This window comes from Parasteatoda tepidariorum, chromosome 7 (genome assembly GCF_043381705.1).
Source record: "Parasteatoda tepidariorum isolate YZ-2023 chromosome 7, CAS_Ptep_4.0, whole genome shotgun sequence".
In the NCBI taxonomy this organism is placed as follows: Eukaryota; Metazoa; Arthropoda; class Arachnida; order Araneae; family Theridiidae; genus Parasteatoda; species Parasteatoda tepidariorum.
This window is the reverse complement of record NC_092210.1, coordinates 60,216,553-60,230,788: the sequence shown is the minus strand read 5'-3', so window position 1 is coordinate 60,230,788 and position 14,236 is coordinate 60,216,553. Positions and strand designations below refer to the sequence as shown.

The following is a 14,236-nucleotide window of genomic DNA, read 5'->3' as shown; positions in this document are numbered from 1 at the left end:
AAGTGGACACTCTCAGAACTATGATAAATGTTCACTTAAGAGAAGGGATTCCAACTGTGAAATCTAATGGTGTAAAATGTTTCAGTAAAATTAATGTGATGTCTAAATAACTACATAACTAAAAATGAGGAGCAATATTCATTAACTAAACTAAATTAAAAAAAATAAGTATCAAAACTTGGCATAGAATAAAATAAAATTTTTTTTTTAGAAAAAAATAGCTATTCTTTTTCCTTGATTTAAAAGTATAGATTCATTATATAGAGTTTGTTCAAAATGAGATGAGTGAATATGAGCAGAGAACTAAAAAATACCTTCTACTGAACATCAATTTTTTTACTATGCTAAAATCTTTTCATAATGATGATTTTTGTAGTTTATTTCTTCAACGTAAATTTTAACCCTTTTAGTAATTATTAGAATGTTTCAGTCATTTGTAAAATGTCAGTATGTCAATATTTTTTTTGGTGTTGTTGCTGTATTGATCAGGAAAAATTCCAAGCATTTTATTAACCATTTTGAAAAGACCTCAGACAAGCTTAGCAAAATCTGTCCCTTTAAATTTTTTTAAAATAAAGAAAATTAAAACATTTTCATGTATAAAAAAATCTTAACTCAATAGGTTTGCAGATTGACAAACATATAATTTAACTTATTTGAATGTTTCGCTGTCTTAAATAGCCTAACAAAGTGAAAAGATTGAGACAGAATGTATCAAAACAATGATAATGAAGAAGTACAGCTGAATTTCAAAACTAATTTATAAGGAATAATACGAATAATCAATTAAGCAATATATTTAAAAAATTTTTTTTTATGAGTTTGACAAAGCTAAAACCAAAAAAACTACATAAAATTTTTAGATTTAGGTTGAGAAAAGATTGAGACAGAATGCATATAAACAATGATAATAAATAAGTACAGCTGAATTTCAAAACTAATTTATAAGGAATAATACAAATAATCAATTAAGTAATACATTTCAAATAAACTTTTTTTAATAAGTTTGACAAAGCTAAAACCAAAAAAACTACATAGAATTTTTCAGACTTAGGTTTCTAAGATTTAGGATATTATTCACATACTTTCTTTTTACGATTACCATGCACCAAGTAAATTAAATTTATTGAATTTCATCTAGTTACATATTACAGTGTAAAGTCGCATATCTGGAATCGGTGGGACTTCCAGATGTCCGTATAATAGATTTTTCCGTATAATTGTCCCCCAAGGTAAACAAAGCTTAAAATGATCTAATAAACAATCTGAATCTAAGAAGCAAAACATAAATAAACATTATTTTTAAGGGGAATAATGTTTTAGTATTAGAATATCTAATCAATCAAACATAAAATATGTATTAGAAAATAAAATATTATTGCTAAAAATATAGAAAATGAAAAAATTTGACTGTTATGAAAATATTAATCTGCCATTTTGAACTAGAACGATTCAAGCAGGAAGGGGTAATTCACTTCATTTTGGAACAAAGCTTAAAATGATTTAAATCTAAGAAGCAAAAATAAATAAACATTATTTTTAAGGGGAATAATGTTCTAGTATTAGATTATCCAATCAATCAAATATGAAATATTAGGGAAAAAAATTATTGCTTAAAATATAGATAATGAAAAAAAAATTGACAGTTATGAAAATAATAATCCGCCATTTTTAACTAGAATGATTCCAGCAAGAAAGGGAAATTCCCGTCATTCATTAAGATGGGTAGGTGGAGGAGAAAAATTCATTTCCTCCTTATTTGTGAAAGAAAATAAGTGTAGAGAGGAGATCATTCAAGTTGAGGGTGGGGAAGTGACAAATTATTGTTTTCTCTCCAATTATTGGCTATCAATCAAGCATAAAGGTGGGGCATGCTGATGGGGTTCTCTTTATTTTTTCTTGTATGACTGAAAGAATCTGCTAAAGAAAGAATGCTATCCCCTTTCCCCCCCGCCTCCTAAATATTACATGGTCAGGGGAAGAATGAATGCTTCTCAAGGACATGTATCCTTTTAGACCTAATCAAATGTTCCATTTTGACTCCCCCTCCATGTTTATGCTTGCAGTGTTTACCCTTTTCTTTCAATAAAAATTTTCCAGGAAATGCCTCTTTTACTAGCCAGCTGCATAGGAAAAGAGAGGGGAGGGGACGCAGTTGTGGTCTTTTGAAAACAAATCTCCCTCTTTTCCTGCATTACAGAGTAGGAGCATTGCTAAAGGTCACTCAATGGTCTTGGTAGATCTTCTCTTCTTTCCCTTTGTGATTTATGGGTTCAATGCATAAATCAGGGGTTCAGTGCAAGCTAGAAGAGAAAACGTGTCAAAAGACCTTTTTTTTCTTCTTTTTTTTTAAAGAAAGGGGAAGATGAAGAGATGTTTGTTTATTTTGATTGTTAAAAAGAGTCCAGGAAATCGATCCTTCGGGAAAAGGGAGGTCTGGGTATGAGACGTTGCACTGTATCACATTTCATTAATTTGACAATGATCCAGTCACTTTTTTAAAATTAAAACAAAAATACAATTAAAAATCCAGGATTAATTAAAACTCAAAATACCATTAACAGAAAAGATAAAACTTTTTCAATGATAACAATATGGAAAACATAATCATGACAAGGGACTTGTAACTTACTGCTTCATGTTCTTTTTCTAAAGCAGCTGTTGTAGGATCCATTTCAGCATAAGTCTAAGAGGCGAAAAAAGTTTATTGCTATTTTAACTTTGAATTAGAAGGTTAAAAAAAGCATATTCAAAATAAACAAAAATATTAATTTAGGATAGAGTTATATAGAGCTAAATCTTTTCGTACTAAAAAATAACTTATGTAATTATTTCTCTTTTAGAAATGCATTAGCATTTCAACTATTCCTACTATTTGTGAACTATTCTTTCCACCTACAAAACTAACAGAGTCTTGATTTTAAATAGTTTCTTTCATAGTTTCTTTTATAAAAATATTTCTAACATAAGATAATTCTGTGAATGCATAAGTAGACAATAATAGCAAATGTAAGCATTCAATTTTTCTTTTAGATGAAATCTTACAAATTTTATAACATTAATAACAATTAAGCTAAAAAATTTGACATTTTAAAAATCAACTATATATATATATAATACAACCCCCCCCTCTAATGTCGAAAAAAAAAAAGGAATTTTGTCAGTAAAAATAAAAATACAAGATTTGAGGAAAACACCTAATACCTGTCAGCTATATATTTGTATCACTGATATTTGAACTGTTTAAAAAAATAGTTATTTTTTTATTAGCAGAAACTTAATATAAAAAAATATGAGAATTTAAAAAAAAATATTTTAGAAAGATTAAATTTTCTGTTCTCCTTACTTACAATAGAGTGGGGTAAAATAACTTAATTATTATTATTATATTATGAAACTTTGCTGTTTTGAATCAATGGTTCCTTTTTAAAAATTAAGTAATTAAAATCGTGATTTAAACCACTAATTTAAATAATTTTATTGAAATCCTAGACATTCTTCGTTTATCCTTTTTAGTTAATAAAATTGTAAGCAGAAGTAATATAACTAAATATATAAAAGGTAAATAGTCTATTATACATATTATTAACTAATATGAGATTAATATAGAATTTAAGAATAATGTGCATTAATAAGACAGATAAGACCATATAAAAATAAATATTAAATTCATTTATGTGTAGAGAAACTTGAAACTGTTCAATATTTTTTATAAATAAGAATAAGTTGTTAAAGATTACTCCTTTTAACAAATCCTCTTTTTCAAATTTAAAAAACTATAAAATTGAACACTTTTTCTTATAAAATTGTATTAACATAAAGAAAGTTAACAATTTTATTCTGTGTACATATGGAAAAAAATAACACTATTAAAAATTAGTCTATGTTATTTGAAAAAAATTGATGAACTCCTATTTTTTAAATAAATTGTTTTGAATGTATTTAAAAAATGAGTAAAAAAAGGAATTATTAAAGTGTCATCACAAAATGACATCCACAGTTTTCTGCATAACAAATTAGTTTATACCTATGCCTCAACATAAAAATGACATATAAAGGAATTTTTTTAAATAATAGACTTAGAAACATGTTCAGATGGAATATTTAGATAGACAAAGTATTTAAGTTGATCAGAATTTTTTTTTTTTGTCAATAGTAATGCAAACATTGAACATAAAGTATTCATCATGTAATTAACAGGAAAAAAGTAAAATATCCTGAAGTGAATACTAATTGATCAAATTTAATTCTTATAAGACAGTTTATACCTTTTGAACATGATTAATTTCATCATGTTTTCTCTTTTGGTTTCGAGTAATTTTTCTATCTGGTTGGTCAGTTTGATGAGCTAGGCTGAGATTATTCTTTTCATGCTCCTTATTGTGAGATGAAAAATCAAATCTGTCAGAACCAACCCACTCATCTAACCTGCGATTACCTAAAATAAGAGAAATTTAAAGGTAAAATTCAGAGAAAAAAACGAGGATATGTTGCTTTTCTAAACAATTTTAATCAGCTGATTTCTTCACTTTATCAAGTTAGCTAGACTTTTATCTTTCTACATTAATAGACATCAATTTTATCGACACACAGTGGTACATAAATTAGAAACTATGAAATGAATACAGGGTTATTCATAATTCCCTCGGGGGTTTCGAAGCGTTATAATAAAAAAACGAAGACGAATATGGCAAAAAAGAACATATGAAATTATTCCGAAAGTATTCAAGTTTTAATTGGCAGCAACATGTACCACTGGAGCCAGTTGTAGTAAACATAAGGTTGTAGTAAACAGAGGGAATTATGAATAACCCTGTACAACTACGCACAATTAATTAGGCTATTGTTAGTTTAAAATTGAAAAATAAAAATGATTAGATTTTTTTTTTTGTAAAATATGTCAAAAAGTAGGGCTATTTTTTTGCTGATATAAAAATAACATTGAAAAAACAGAATAAACATAAATGCACCAAGAAATATTTCCGTTCTCACCTGGAAGAATCGTTGTTTTATTTTGAAATATATTTTGTGTTTTAAGTTTAAATGGGGAAAATTTAAGTGAAAATTCATAAAAAAAGAAACATTAGGTTATTTATACAAATGAAGTATATATAAAATGAACTTCTTAATGTATTTGTAGGATCAGGTAAGCCCTTTGAGTTAAGTAGAAAACATATATTTTTCCCTTTAAATTTAGTTCATTCTTTTTTAGGTGTATACAGTATCCTATATAGGAAGTTAAGAATGTTTATTAATTAAGAATTATTTTCTGAAGTTGAGTTAATTGAAAATATTGCAAGGCTAAGCATGTGTTGAATGATAAGGATAATTCTTAGCTAAATTTAGCAGACGATAAATGCTCTAAGCAGTATAATAAAATTGCTAAAATATAATTTTCTTATTTGTTTACACTTTTTTACAATAATTCTGATATTGAAACACCATTTTTTGTAAATTTTATTTTTACTCTTTCATGTTCTAAAGAAAATAATAAGTAAAAAAGATTATAACAATGTTACAATAATATACAATACTATATATATTACAGGCATGAGTTCCAATTAGAACAAAAATTCTGAAAACGTGCTTTCGAAACATCGTTAGGCCTTTTTCAATTACTTATAATAGAGTTGTATTGACTAATGTGCGTGGTCAAATGGTCCTAATAAATGTAAGTTAATTTATTTATTATTATTTTCTTTTTTTAAAATGAAATCGACTAAAGATTTAAATGTTTAAAAATAATACTGACTATCTTAACAAATTATTTAGCGAACAAGTATTGAAAGAATTTTTAGAAAAATATATATATACTATATTTAAGAGCACTATTGTTAAATTATTAAAAAACATTTAAACATTGCTAAACTTTTCATTTAAGTAGAAAAATTTAGTCATTTTAACTAACAGCCAAATTTTTTTAAAAAAAAAAGAAATAACGCCAACTCTGTTTCAATTTCCTCAAAAATAAAAGCAAATTAAATAAATCCAGGATTTGTCTTAATTTTTTTTAAAACAAGGACTGAAGAATTACTGGTTTAAAAAATAATCAAATTCTATCAAATTATTATACTTATGTGCATTAACTAAATTAAAAAAAAAAAAACTAACTTTTTATAACAAAGTATAAATTACTTAAATACAAAATATATAAAATATTAAATTGTATCACTTTTAAAAAAATCAATAAACAATGTTTTTATTTTACATTATTCATAATTTCTTTTCATTAATAGATTAAGTTCAAAATGAGAGTTTAAGATAACAGTGATTGACAAGTAACAGTAGGTCTACTAAAAATAATTGACAAGAAACATTAAATCTAATAATATGATCCAAGATAATATATATCCAATAATTAAATCCAAGAAATGCTAAATCCAGACAGAAAAAAAAAAGTGAGGAAATAATGTGCAGCGATTGCTAAGTAGCAAAAGTCTCACAGAAAATAATTTACATGAAATGTTAAATCCCGTCAAAATAAAACGCACAACAATCGCAAAATAAGTTCCACTGAATCTAAAGAAAAGTAAAATCCCCAGGACAAAAATGGCACAGAAAGAAACTATGCATCACATTCTACATTTCAACGCTGATCCTTGCCCTTCATCATTCAAAATCACGAAACGAACATCATCTTTGTAGCTGAATGTAATCAACATCTTCTCAGTTAGATGAAATCAAAACCGTCTTCATCAGTGAGGTGATAGAGCTAGCATAGGCAAGAATCCCCTTAAACCGCGAGCGTTATCTTAAATCAGATTACTGATGCATCGCCTAAAATGAAAGTCGCTATATCGGTCTGCTGATTTATGCGTTAAATCGATAATTCGCGATACATCAATTTATTGTCCAGTCCTAGTGTTAACAAAAAAAGAAGAAAAAAAAATCAATATACTTACAACCATCATAATGGACATAGTATTCACATTTGGTGCTGTCATGCTCACTATGGCGAACGTGTATTATCTCTGCCGAATCTGTAAAAGTAATTATATTTTATAAAATTCAGATAATTAACTATTGGATGGTTTAAAACAGTACATTAATTAACCTCTCTACCTCTTTTAATTAAAGGAATAAATAATGTAACTTAATACTAAGGTATTTAAATAACAAATGTTATGTGTAAATTAATAGAAAAAAAGTTTCCTTAACACAAAAGAAGGCTATTTAGAGCTAAGGGAAAGAAAGAAAGTTTTTTCCTTCATTTTTCTCTAGCTTGTAGTTTACCAAAAATCAAATTTTTTATAGCATTCAATATTTTTCCAACAATGGTATTAAACAGGTTCTTCATACTAATAATTTTTCATTTCTAACTCTGGTAAGATTTCTGTATCGTGATCTGTGACAGAAAAATCGCCAAATCTTAGCAACTTCCAGGCGGAGGCACACATGAAACTATAATAAACATCACAGAAAGGGACCAACACAAAAGGTATAACTCGTAGCCATCCCTGAACAAACCTCTACAGGTTTTTTTAGAAAATTTTTTCGGTTTAAACTCAATTTAGCCCCATGGCGATAGTAAATGGGGTGGTGGATCTTCATATGGAAATTTCCCCAAATTTGATGCGTCAAAAATATTAAAAGAAACACGAAAAATGTTAAGAACGCATGAATAGTGCTCGGAGATATTTCCGTATTGTGACCGGCGGTGCAAACTAATGTTCTGCTTAAACTCAATTTGGTAATAATAAATGACATGGTGGATCTTGATACGGAAATACCTCCATATTGGATGCATCAAAAGTATTAAAAGAATCGAGAAAAATTTTGCACGAAATGTTATGAAGGCATGAGTAGTGCTTGAGGATATTTCCGTATTGTGACCTGTCGCGCCAACTACAATCGCAAAGGTGCCAAATAGATTTTAAACTTTCAAATCTTTTTAAAATAAGAAACATGTAGATAGTTGCCCAGGGGTGGCTGAATGTTATTCCATTCGAGTTGGTCCCTTTCTATGATGTTTATTTTCTTTCTAGTTTCGCACGGGTTGCTGCCCGGAACTTGCCTAGAATTGGAGATTATTTCGCCACAGCTCATGACACAGAAACATCTCCTAGTGCTCCTGTTGACCCCAGAAGCAGAAAGTGCCTAAAACTGTGACGTACGTCGCAGAACAAACGAAGTCCTGCAGAACAATTTGTATCGTGAATAAGTGACAGCGTTTTCCTGCGAACCCTCGTTTACCTGCCTCCGGTAATCTTGCAGAACAATCCCCAACGCTAATCTCATACGTTCTTCTGTTGACCATAATGACCTGAAGGTTTGAAAGCTTACCCTCACAATCTTGCAGAACATTTCCTCCCACCTCATTCTTCACCCGTCTTTTTAGATAAATTTTCGTATGTTTCAATTTTTGACTTTAAAATCTTTGATAAACCACTCTACTCCTTTTGTTTACTTGTTAAATTCAGAGATTTTCAATTTCATAAAGTTTATGACTTTTATATTTTCCATTCCCATTTCAGAAGCAATTTGTGAATCGTGGGGATCCACGATTGACAGAATTGTTTTTAAAAGACCAAATGTTTTCGATGGAGATGAAGAGGTTGTTGGAACAACAGACCAGCGAATGTTTGTGTTTGCAAATGGTGCACCATCTGCGCACTTGTCCCTTCAAAAGATTTTTAAGGCAGCCCTTATTTTAATGTTCGGACCTTCATATCATAGGCATTTAATTGATAATTTATCATCATTAACGAAATTTCGTACTTCAAAAGTGATTGAAAAAGTAACAAATCAAGAATGTTTACCTTGGTTTTAAAAAGAATGTAGTGTATCTGTGTATGAATATCGTATTTTAATAAATGAAAATTTATTATTTTAACATAAAGTTAACTTTTTTTCGTTGTGAAATGTTTGCAGAACATTTTTATAGATTTATAAGTCCTGTTGCAGAACATTTGAAAATATTCTGCTTATGGGCTGTTGACTTACTTTGAAATCTATTACTGGTGAATATCTCTTCAACATAATTTTATGCCTTAAATTTTTTTTTCAACTATTAATATATTTACTGAAATGGTATTTCAAATTTTCATGCCTTCTAAGTGGACACCATCTTGTTCCAACCGAAGATATATAAGGGAATACAGCTGCAGCGATCTTGATAATCGTCACATAAGTGTCTGCCAATGTTTAAAAACTGGAACATAGTTAAGAACTTAATATTTTTTTCACTCCATTTCTTAAAATTTTATTCTCCACTTTGGTAAATTTATCAAATTTTAAGTTATTTGTTTTACCTTGTCTTAATTCGGCATTTAAACGGTTACGATACAAACACAGAAAGAGATGGTTATATATAAAAATAGAGAAAAAGTAATTAAATTATTTTGCAGCTAACAAAAAGACTTACGCCAAGTATCATCCGAACGGCGGACAGAATAATGATCCCCAACTTTTAGTTGATGTTCATTGTTTTTATTTTGCTCATTTTGAGCCAAATTTTCCTTCTGACTTGCAGAGGAATTTGGACGATCAATCTTTTTATCTGTTTCATTATTATCCATTTTTAAATGCTGTGTCACGATATTATAAATTTAATAGTCAAACCACAAGGGAAAGAGTTGATTGAAAACATTTAAACTTTTGTGCGCAATCGAATGCAAGAATTTGTTTTTAGACGGCCATTGTAAGCAATTTCAATATTTTTTTAAAGCAACTTTTGTTTGGCTTATAGCTTTTATAGTTTTAATTTTAGAAACCGTTTTCGCTGCAGTAAAAAAATTTCTATGCAAAGAAATCGCATTTGAGTGATAGTTATAAGAACGGTTTTCGCTGTCTACGAAACATTCTCGCTTACAGGTTTTTGATTACATTTCCGATTTCGAAATTTTTTTGAATACAGTCAGAAATTGCATGCAGTTTCATTTATGTCGAACTAGAGCTGCACAATGGGCTATTGGCAACGATCTGGAAAACATCCCTGAGGATGATCCGAAGACATGCCATCACAATTTTGATCCTCTGCAGAAGGGATGCACCCCGCTTCGGTAACCCGACGACCTGCAAGCGAAGTCGAGCACTTTACGGTGAAACAGTTTAGGACCACTACCGCACACCCCCGGTCCCTACGTAGGCTAAAACAAGTGGCCACACACCCGCACACTGACGGTAGCCAGTGATGCTTGGCTTCGGTGATCTGCTGGGAGCCATGTCTTAACGATCAGTCCACTGCGGGACGTAATTTTTCTTTTCTTCTCCTCTTTTTTTTAAAAAAAAAATAATCCGTCTTCGCGATCGCAACGAACTATAAGGGGCGCTGTTGTATGAGATGAATACCTGCGATTTCTATATCAACAGTCATTCAGTTGCTCTGGAGCTGTCCTTAATGTAACGTGCAGCATTGTAGCGTTCTTTCTTTACTGTCGCTTATTAAATCAAAGAAATAATCAACACAAATGATACTATTTTAAGTAATTCGGATGATTCTTTTCTGTGACTTTTCGAATTATATAGATACAGAAATATATACTGTTCTATAAAGAAGAAGAATATTCTATAACTATTACAGTTCTGTACGTTTTGAAATCACATTTGTTCATTGGAATGAAGTAAGCAATGTTGACTTCACTTCAATTTGTAATGAATTGAAAACAGTTTTTTTTACCGTAATACACACATCTGTAACAGCATTCGATTATGAAATCGAATTAATGTTGTTGATAATAGAAAGGTAAAAACTATTGAGAAATCACTCTTCAAACGTCGAGCGCGTTCCGTTTCAAAAAGATTTAAAAATGTGCAGGGTCGTTTGTCAGTCCTTTCTTTAAGGAAATTTTGCTTTTTATTTGGTGCTAAAGCATGGCGCCCTACTCTTCTAATGATTCTGATAGAACTAAATGAAAGCTTAATAAATAAAAGCCTGAAAATAACCTATCCGCTAGAGGGTGTACTCGAGCGCTGCGATGGCGAATTTCAGGTAGGTAGGTACTTTATTTACATCGCACTAGAGCTGCACAATGGGCTATTGACGACTGTCTGGGAAACATCCCTGAGGACATGCTATCGCAATTTTGATCCTCTGCAGAGGGAATGGTTCCCCTGCTTTGGCAAAACGACGACCTGAGCGGGAAGTCGAGCACTTTATTGTTGAACAGTTTAACGAAAGCCAATACCGTGTACCCTCGGTTCCTACTCATCCTGATCGAAGTGGTCACCCACCCACTTACTGATCACAGCCAGTGATACTTGACTTCGTGTTCTACTGGTACTAATGATATTTTTCATTTTAAAACTATTTTATTTATCACATGGAATTTATTAGATCATAAAGTCTTAAAACTTTCTAGCACAATTTAATTAATAGAGCGTTGAACAATTCCTAATAGTTTAAAACAATATACAGAAAATTTTATAGTAACGTTGCATAAAAGGAGTAAAGAGCACTAAATTGTCAATATTTTTTCATAATGGCAGTCATATTTGATTGAGATTTTTAATTTAGTAAAGATTTTTAATCTTTAAATAATTTTAAAGTAATTTTTTTAATTATCTTAAATAAAAAAACAGAGAAAAAAAATAGTACTTCACTGAATGATTTCCTAATTTGCCATCTAAAAATTCCTTGATAAAATAACTGTGGTGGGTTTGTTGCTGGATTGGCTGAAAATAATAAATAAGTGCATGAACTTGAATTTATCATCATAAAAATTTCAATGTATAAAATTTTTAATTAAACTGTGAAATTTTCATTATTAATTGAAATAAAAAGATGTTGAATTGAAAATCTATATTTTCCTGTTCCTCGATTCAAATCGATATTTTTAAAATCCTTGTTTACTTTGGTAGAATATAGTGTATAGTGGTCTTCTGAATGTGCACAAAATTCGGGAATATCAAAGCAAAAAGGCTGAAACTTAGGAAAAATCGCGACAGTCTTATTTAGCTGAAAATCTGAAATATCAGGATGACTGCAAACCTTGAAAGTAAAGAAAGCATTTATACTCGTATTATATTTTTTTTAGTAAAAATAAAACATTATTTGGATGTACTCGGAAAAAAGTATACTAAAAATGATTTTAAATTTAAGAATAATTTTTATATTTAACAACGAGTTTATTTATAAACTTGCAATGCCATCACTTTAAAAATCCTATCAAGAGACACGGCATATATCATAGTTTCTATACCTTTTGACTCGTCCCCCATTTTGAGAGACAAATCTTTTTTAACGCCATTTTTAAAAATCTCATAACAAATGGTTATTAAACAAAATGATTTTTTAAATTCATTGTTTAAATACGGTGCACTTTTTAATGATACTATCAACCAGTTAACTGATTGAAAATTCCAACTAAACAATTATTTTATAAATGAACTTTTTTTAGATGGATTTCTTTCCCCCAAACTTCGAATTGTGAAAAAAATATCTCCACCATGTTGATAACTACATATACTAATCCTGGTTGCTAATATTGACAACACGTGGTGGAATAATCCTTAGGAGTTGCTATAATTAATCTATATATATATTTCTCTTACACGGCGACAAAAAAAAGCCTCATTACAACTCCCCGAATGGCAACGCTAGAAAATCGACAAATGATTGCCAAATCTAGCTGAGATGGCTCAACATATAGCGCTTTTAAAAACGGAAACTGAAATAACCAGAGAGAGCATAAGCTAGGCATAAGTGAGTAGTCTTTGTCGATAGATCTCTATTTTAGTATTTTGTCGAAAGCGCTTTTTTTCACGAATTTATTTATTACGAATTTATTTGACGATTTTTGATTTATATCACGAATTTATTTGTTTTACTAGAATATAGTTGTTTATGCAGGTTTTTCCATTGCAATTCACTTATTTCAATTTTTAATATACTTAATTATAGCCAAAATTTTAACCTTTTTAAAGAGATATCAGTTTTAGAAATTTTATCTTAAGATTTTATACTATAGCACATTTCTAATAGGTTTAACGAATTACATGTCATTTATTTGAATTCAAATTTATTTTAATGACTTAGTATTTACTAAAAAGATGTAATTTTTTTTTTAAAAAAAAGTTGTTATATGGATTTGAATGATTGTTTTGAATTCTTAGAATTTTGTGCATTTGAAATGTACCTAAGTTAGTAGCGAGCGAAGCGAGCTTGGTTTGTGAAGCAAACCATATAAGATTGCGTAGCAATTTTCGCGGGTTGGCGAGCATTAGCGAGCAGGGGGAGCAGCCCACTAGTAATACTATAATATAAGAGAACTATAATTCGAAACCTCTTTCATTCGCCAAACGCTTGGAGATGGACATTAGTTGAAATTCAGATGTCCCCACTTCAAAAATCTATTCATAACAATACATTTCCCCCTTTGACACATTGATGGATCATACATATTGATATCATATCTATACCTTCTACGATCATATCTATATCTATACCTTATTCGAATTTCCTAGTGTCAACAGGTATGATCCCATAACAATACTTGCTATCCCTTTTATTAGTCATGATGGGTAGGTGGTCATTGCTAATGTTTTTGATGACAGTCTAGTTGCAAAAATGATGTAAATCCGGGCATATAAGTGTGATGTCTAAGGCCTCAGAAGTTTCATAACTAAAAGACGTGTATGTAGATGAACCATCATTGAGAAAAATTTAAAACCCTGTCATCAGCTGCTTCCAGCAGATCACTATATTTCTTGTTGTTGGTGGAGAAACCCCAGGATAAGTGTTTAGCATTAAAATCACCCAGAAAAATGATGTTTTTGTTTGTAAAATTCAAGAAGTTCTCCAGAAGATTTGTCTAGTTAGGTGGTTGATACATTTTGAATATGTTGGTTGATCTTGAATATGGAAATATCCTGCAGTTCAAGGTCACCACTGCTGCGAAATTTTTTTTGAAATTCAAATTTCTGATGAGGAGAACCAGGCAGCTTCTCTCTCTGCTGGGTCTAATCTATACGATATACTGTGAAGTCTTTTACTTTCAGAGAGGATTGTTGCCTGAGCTTAGTTTCCTGCAGGGCTATATCAGGGTACGTCAAGATCATTCGCTAGATCCAATACCTTTTGCAGTTTGACTTTCATGGCTGGGGTAGAAAGACCATTGATATTGCACTGAATAATATTAAGAGATTTATCATTACAAATATGAGTAGTAGACTGTAATCCGCTTCTCAGACATGGCCCTCTGCTTAAATCAGTCAGCGCGCCTCATTAGTTTGTGCGACGGTCGATGCAGATGAAGGCACGAGTTCAAAATTGGTTTTATGGTAGTAGCAAGGGAGC

At 30.1% G+C, this 14,236-nt stretch overlaps 1 protein-coding gene across 3 annotated transcripts in view; it reads right to left on the bottom strand.

Moving 5' to 3' along the window:
• The window catches only part of LOC107439338 (males absent on the first), a 32,649-nt gene extending 22,986 nt beyond the window's left edge, over positions 1–9,663 (bottom strand). For 2 of the 3 annotated variants that reach the window (XM_071183490.1, XM_071183491.1), the window contains exons 1-4: positions 9,365–9,655; positions 6,903–6,980; positions 4,269–4,438; positions 2,633–2,686 (exon numbers count right to left, since the gene is read on the bottom strand). In XM_071183490.1, the coding sequence (XP_071039591.1) occupies positions 2,633–2,686; positions 4,269–4,438; positions 6,903–6,980; positions 9,365–9,518 (456 nt within the window). In that variant the 5' untranslated portion in view covers positions 9,519–9,655. Of the gene's footprint in view, positions 1–2,632; positions 2,687–4,268; positions 4,439–6,902; positions 6,981–9,364 lie in introns of all 3 variants that reach the window. The other variant, XM_016051902.4, reaches the window with a different exon arrangement.
• Positions 9,664–14,236: the final 4,573 nt, after the last annotated feature.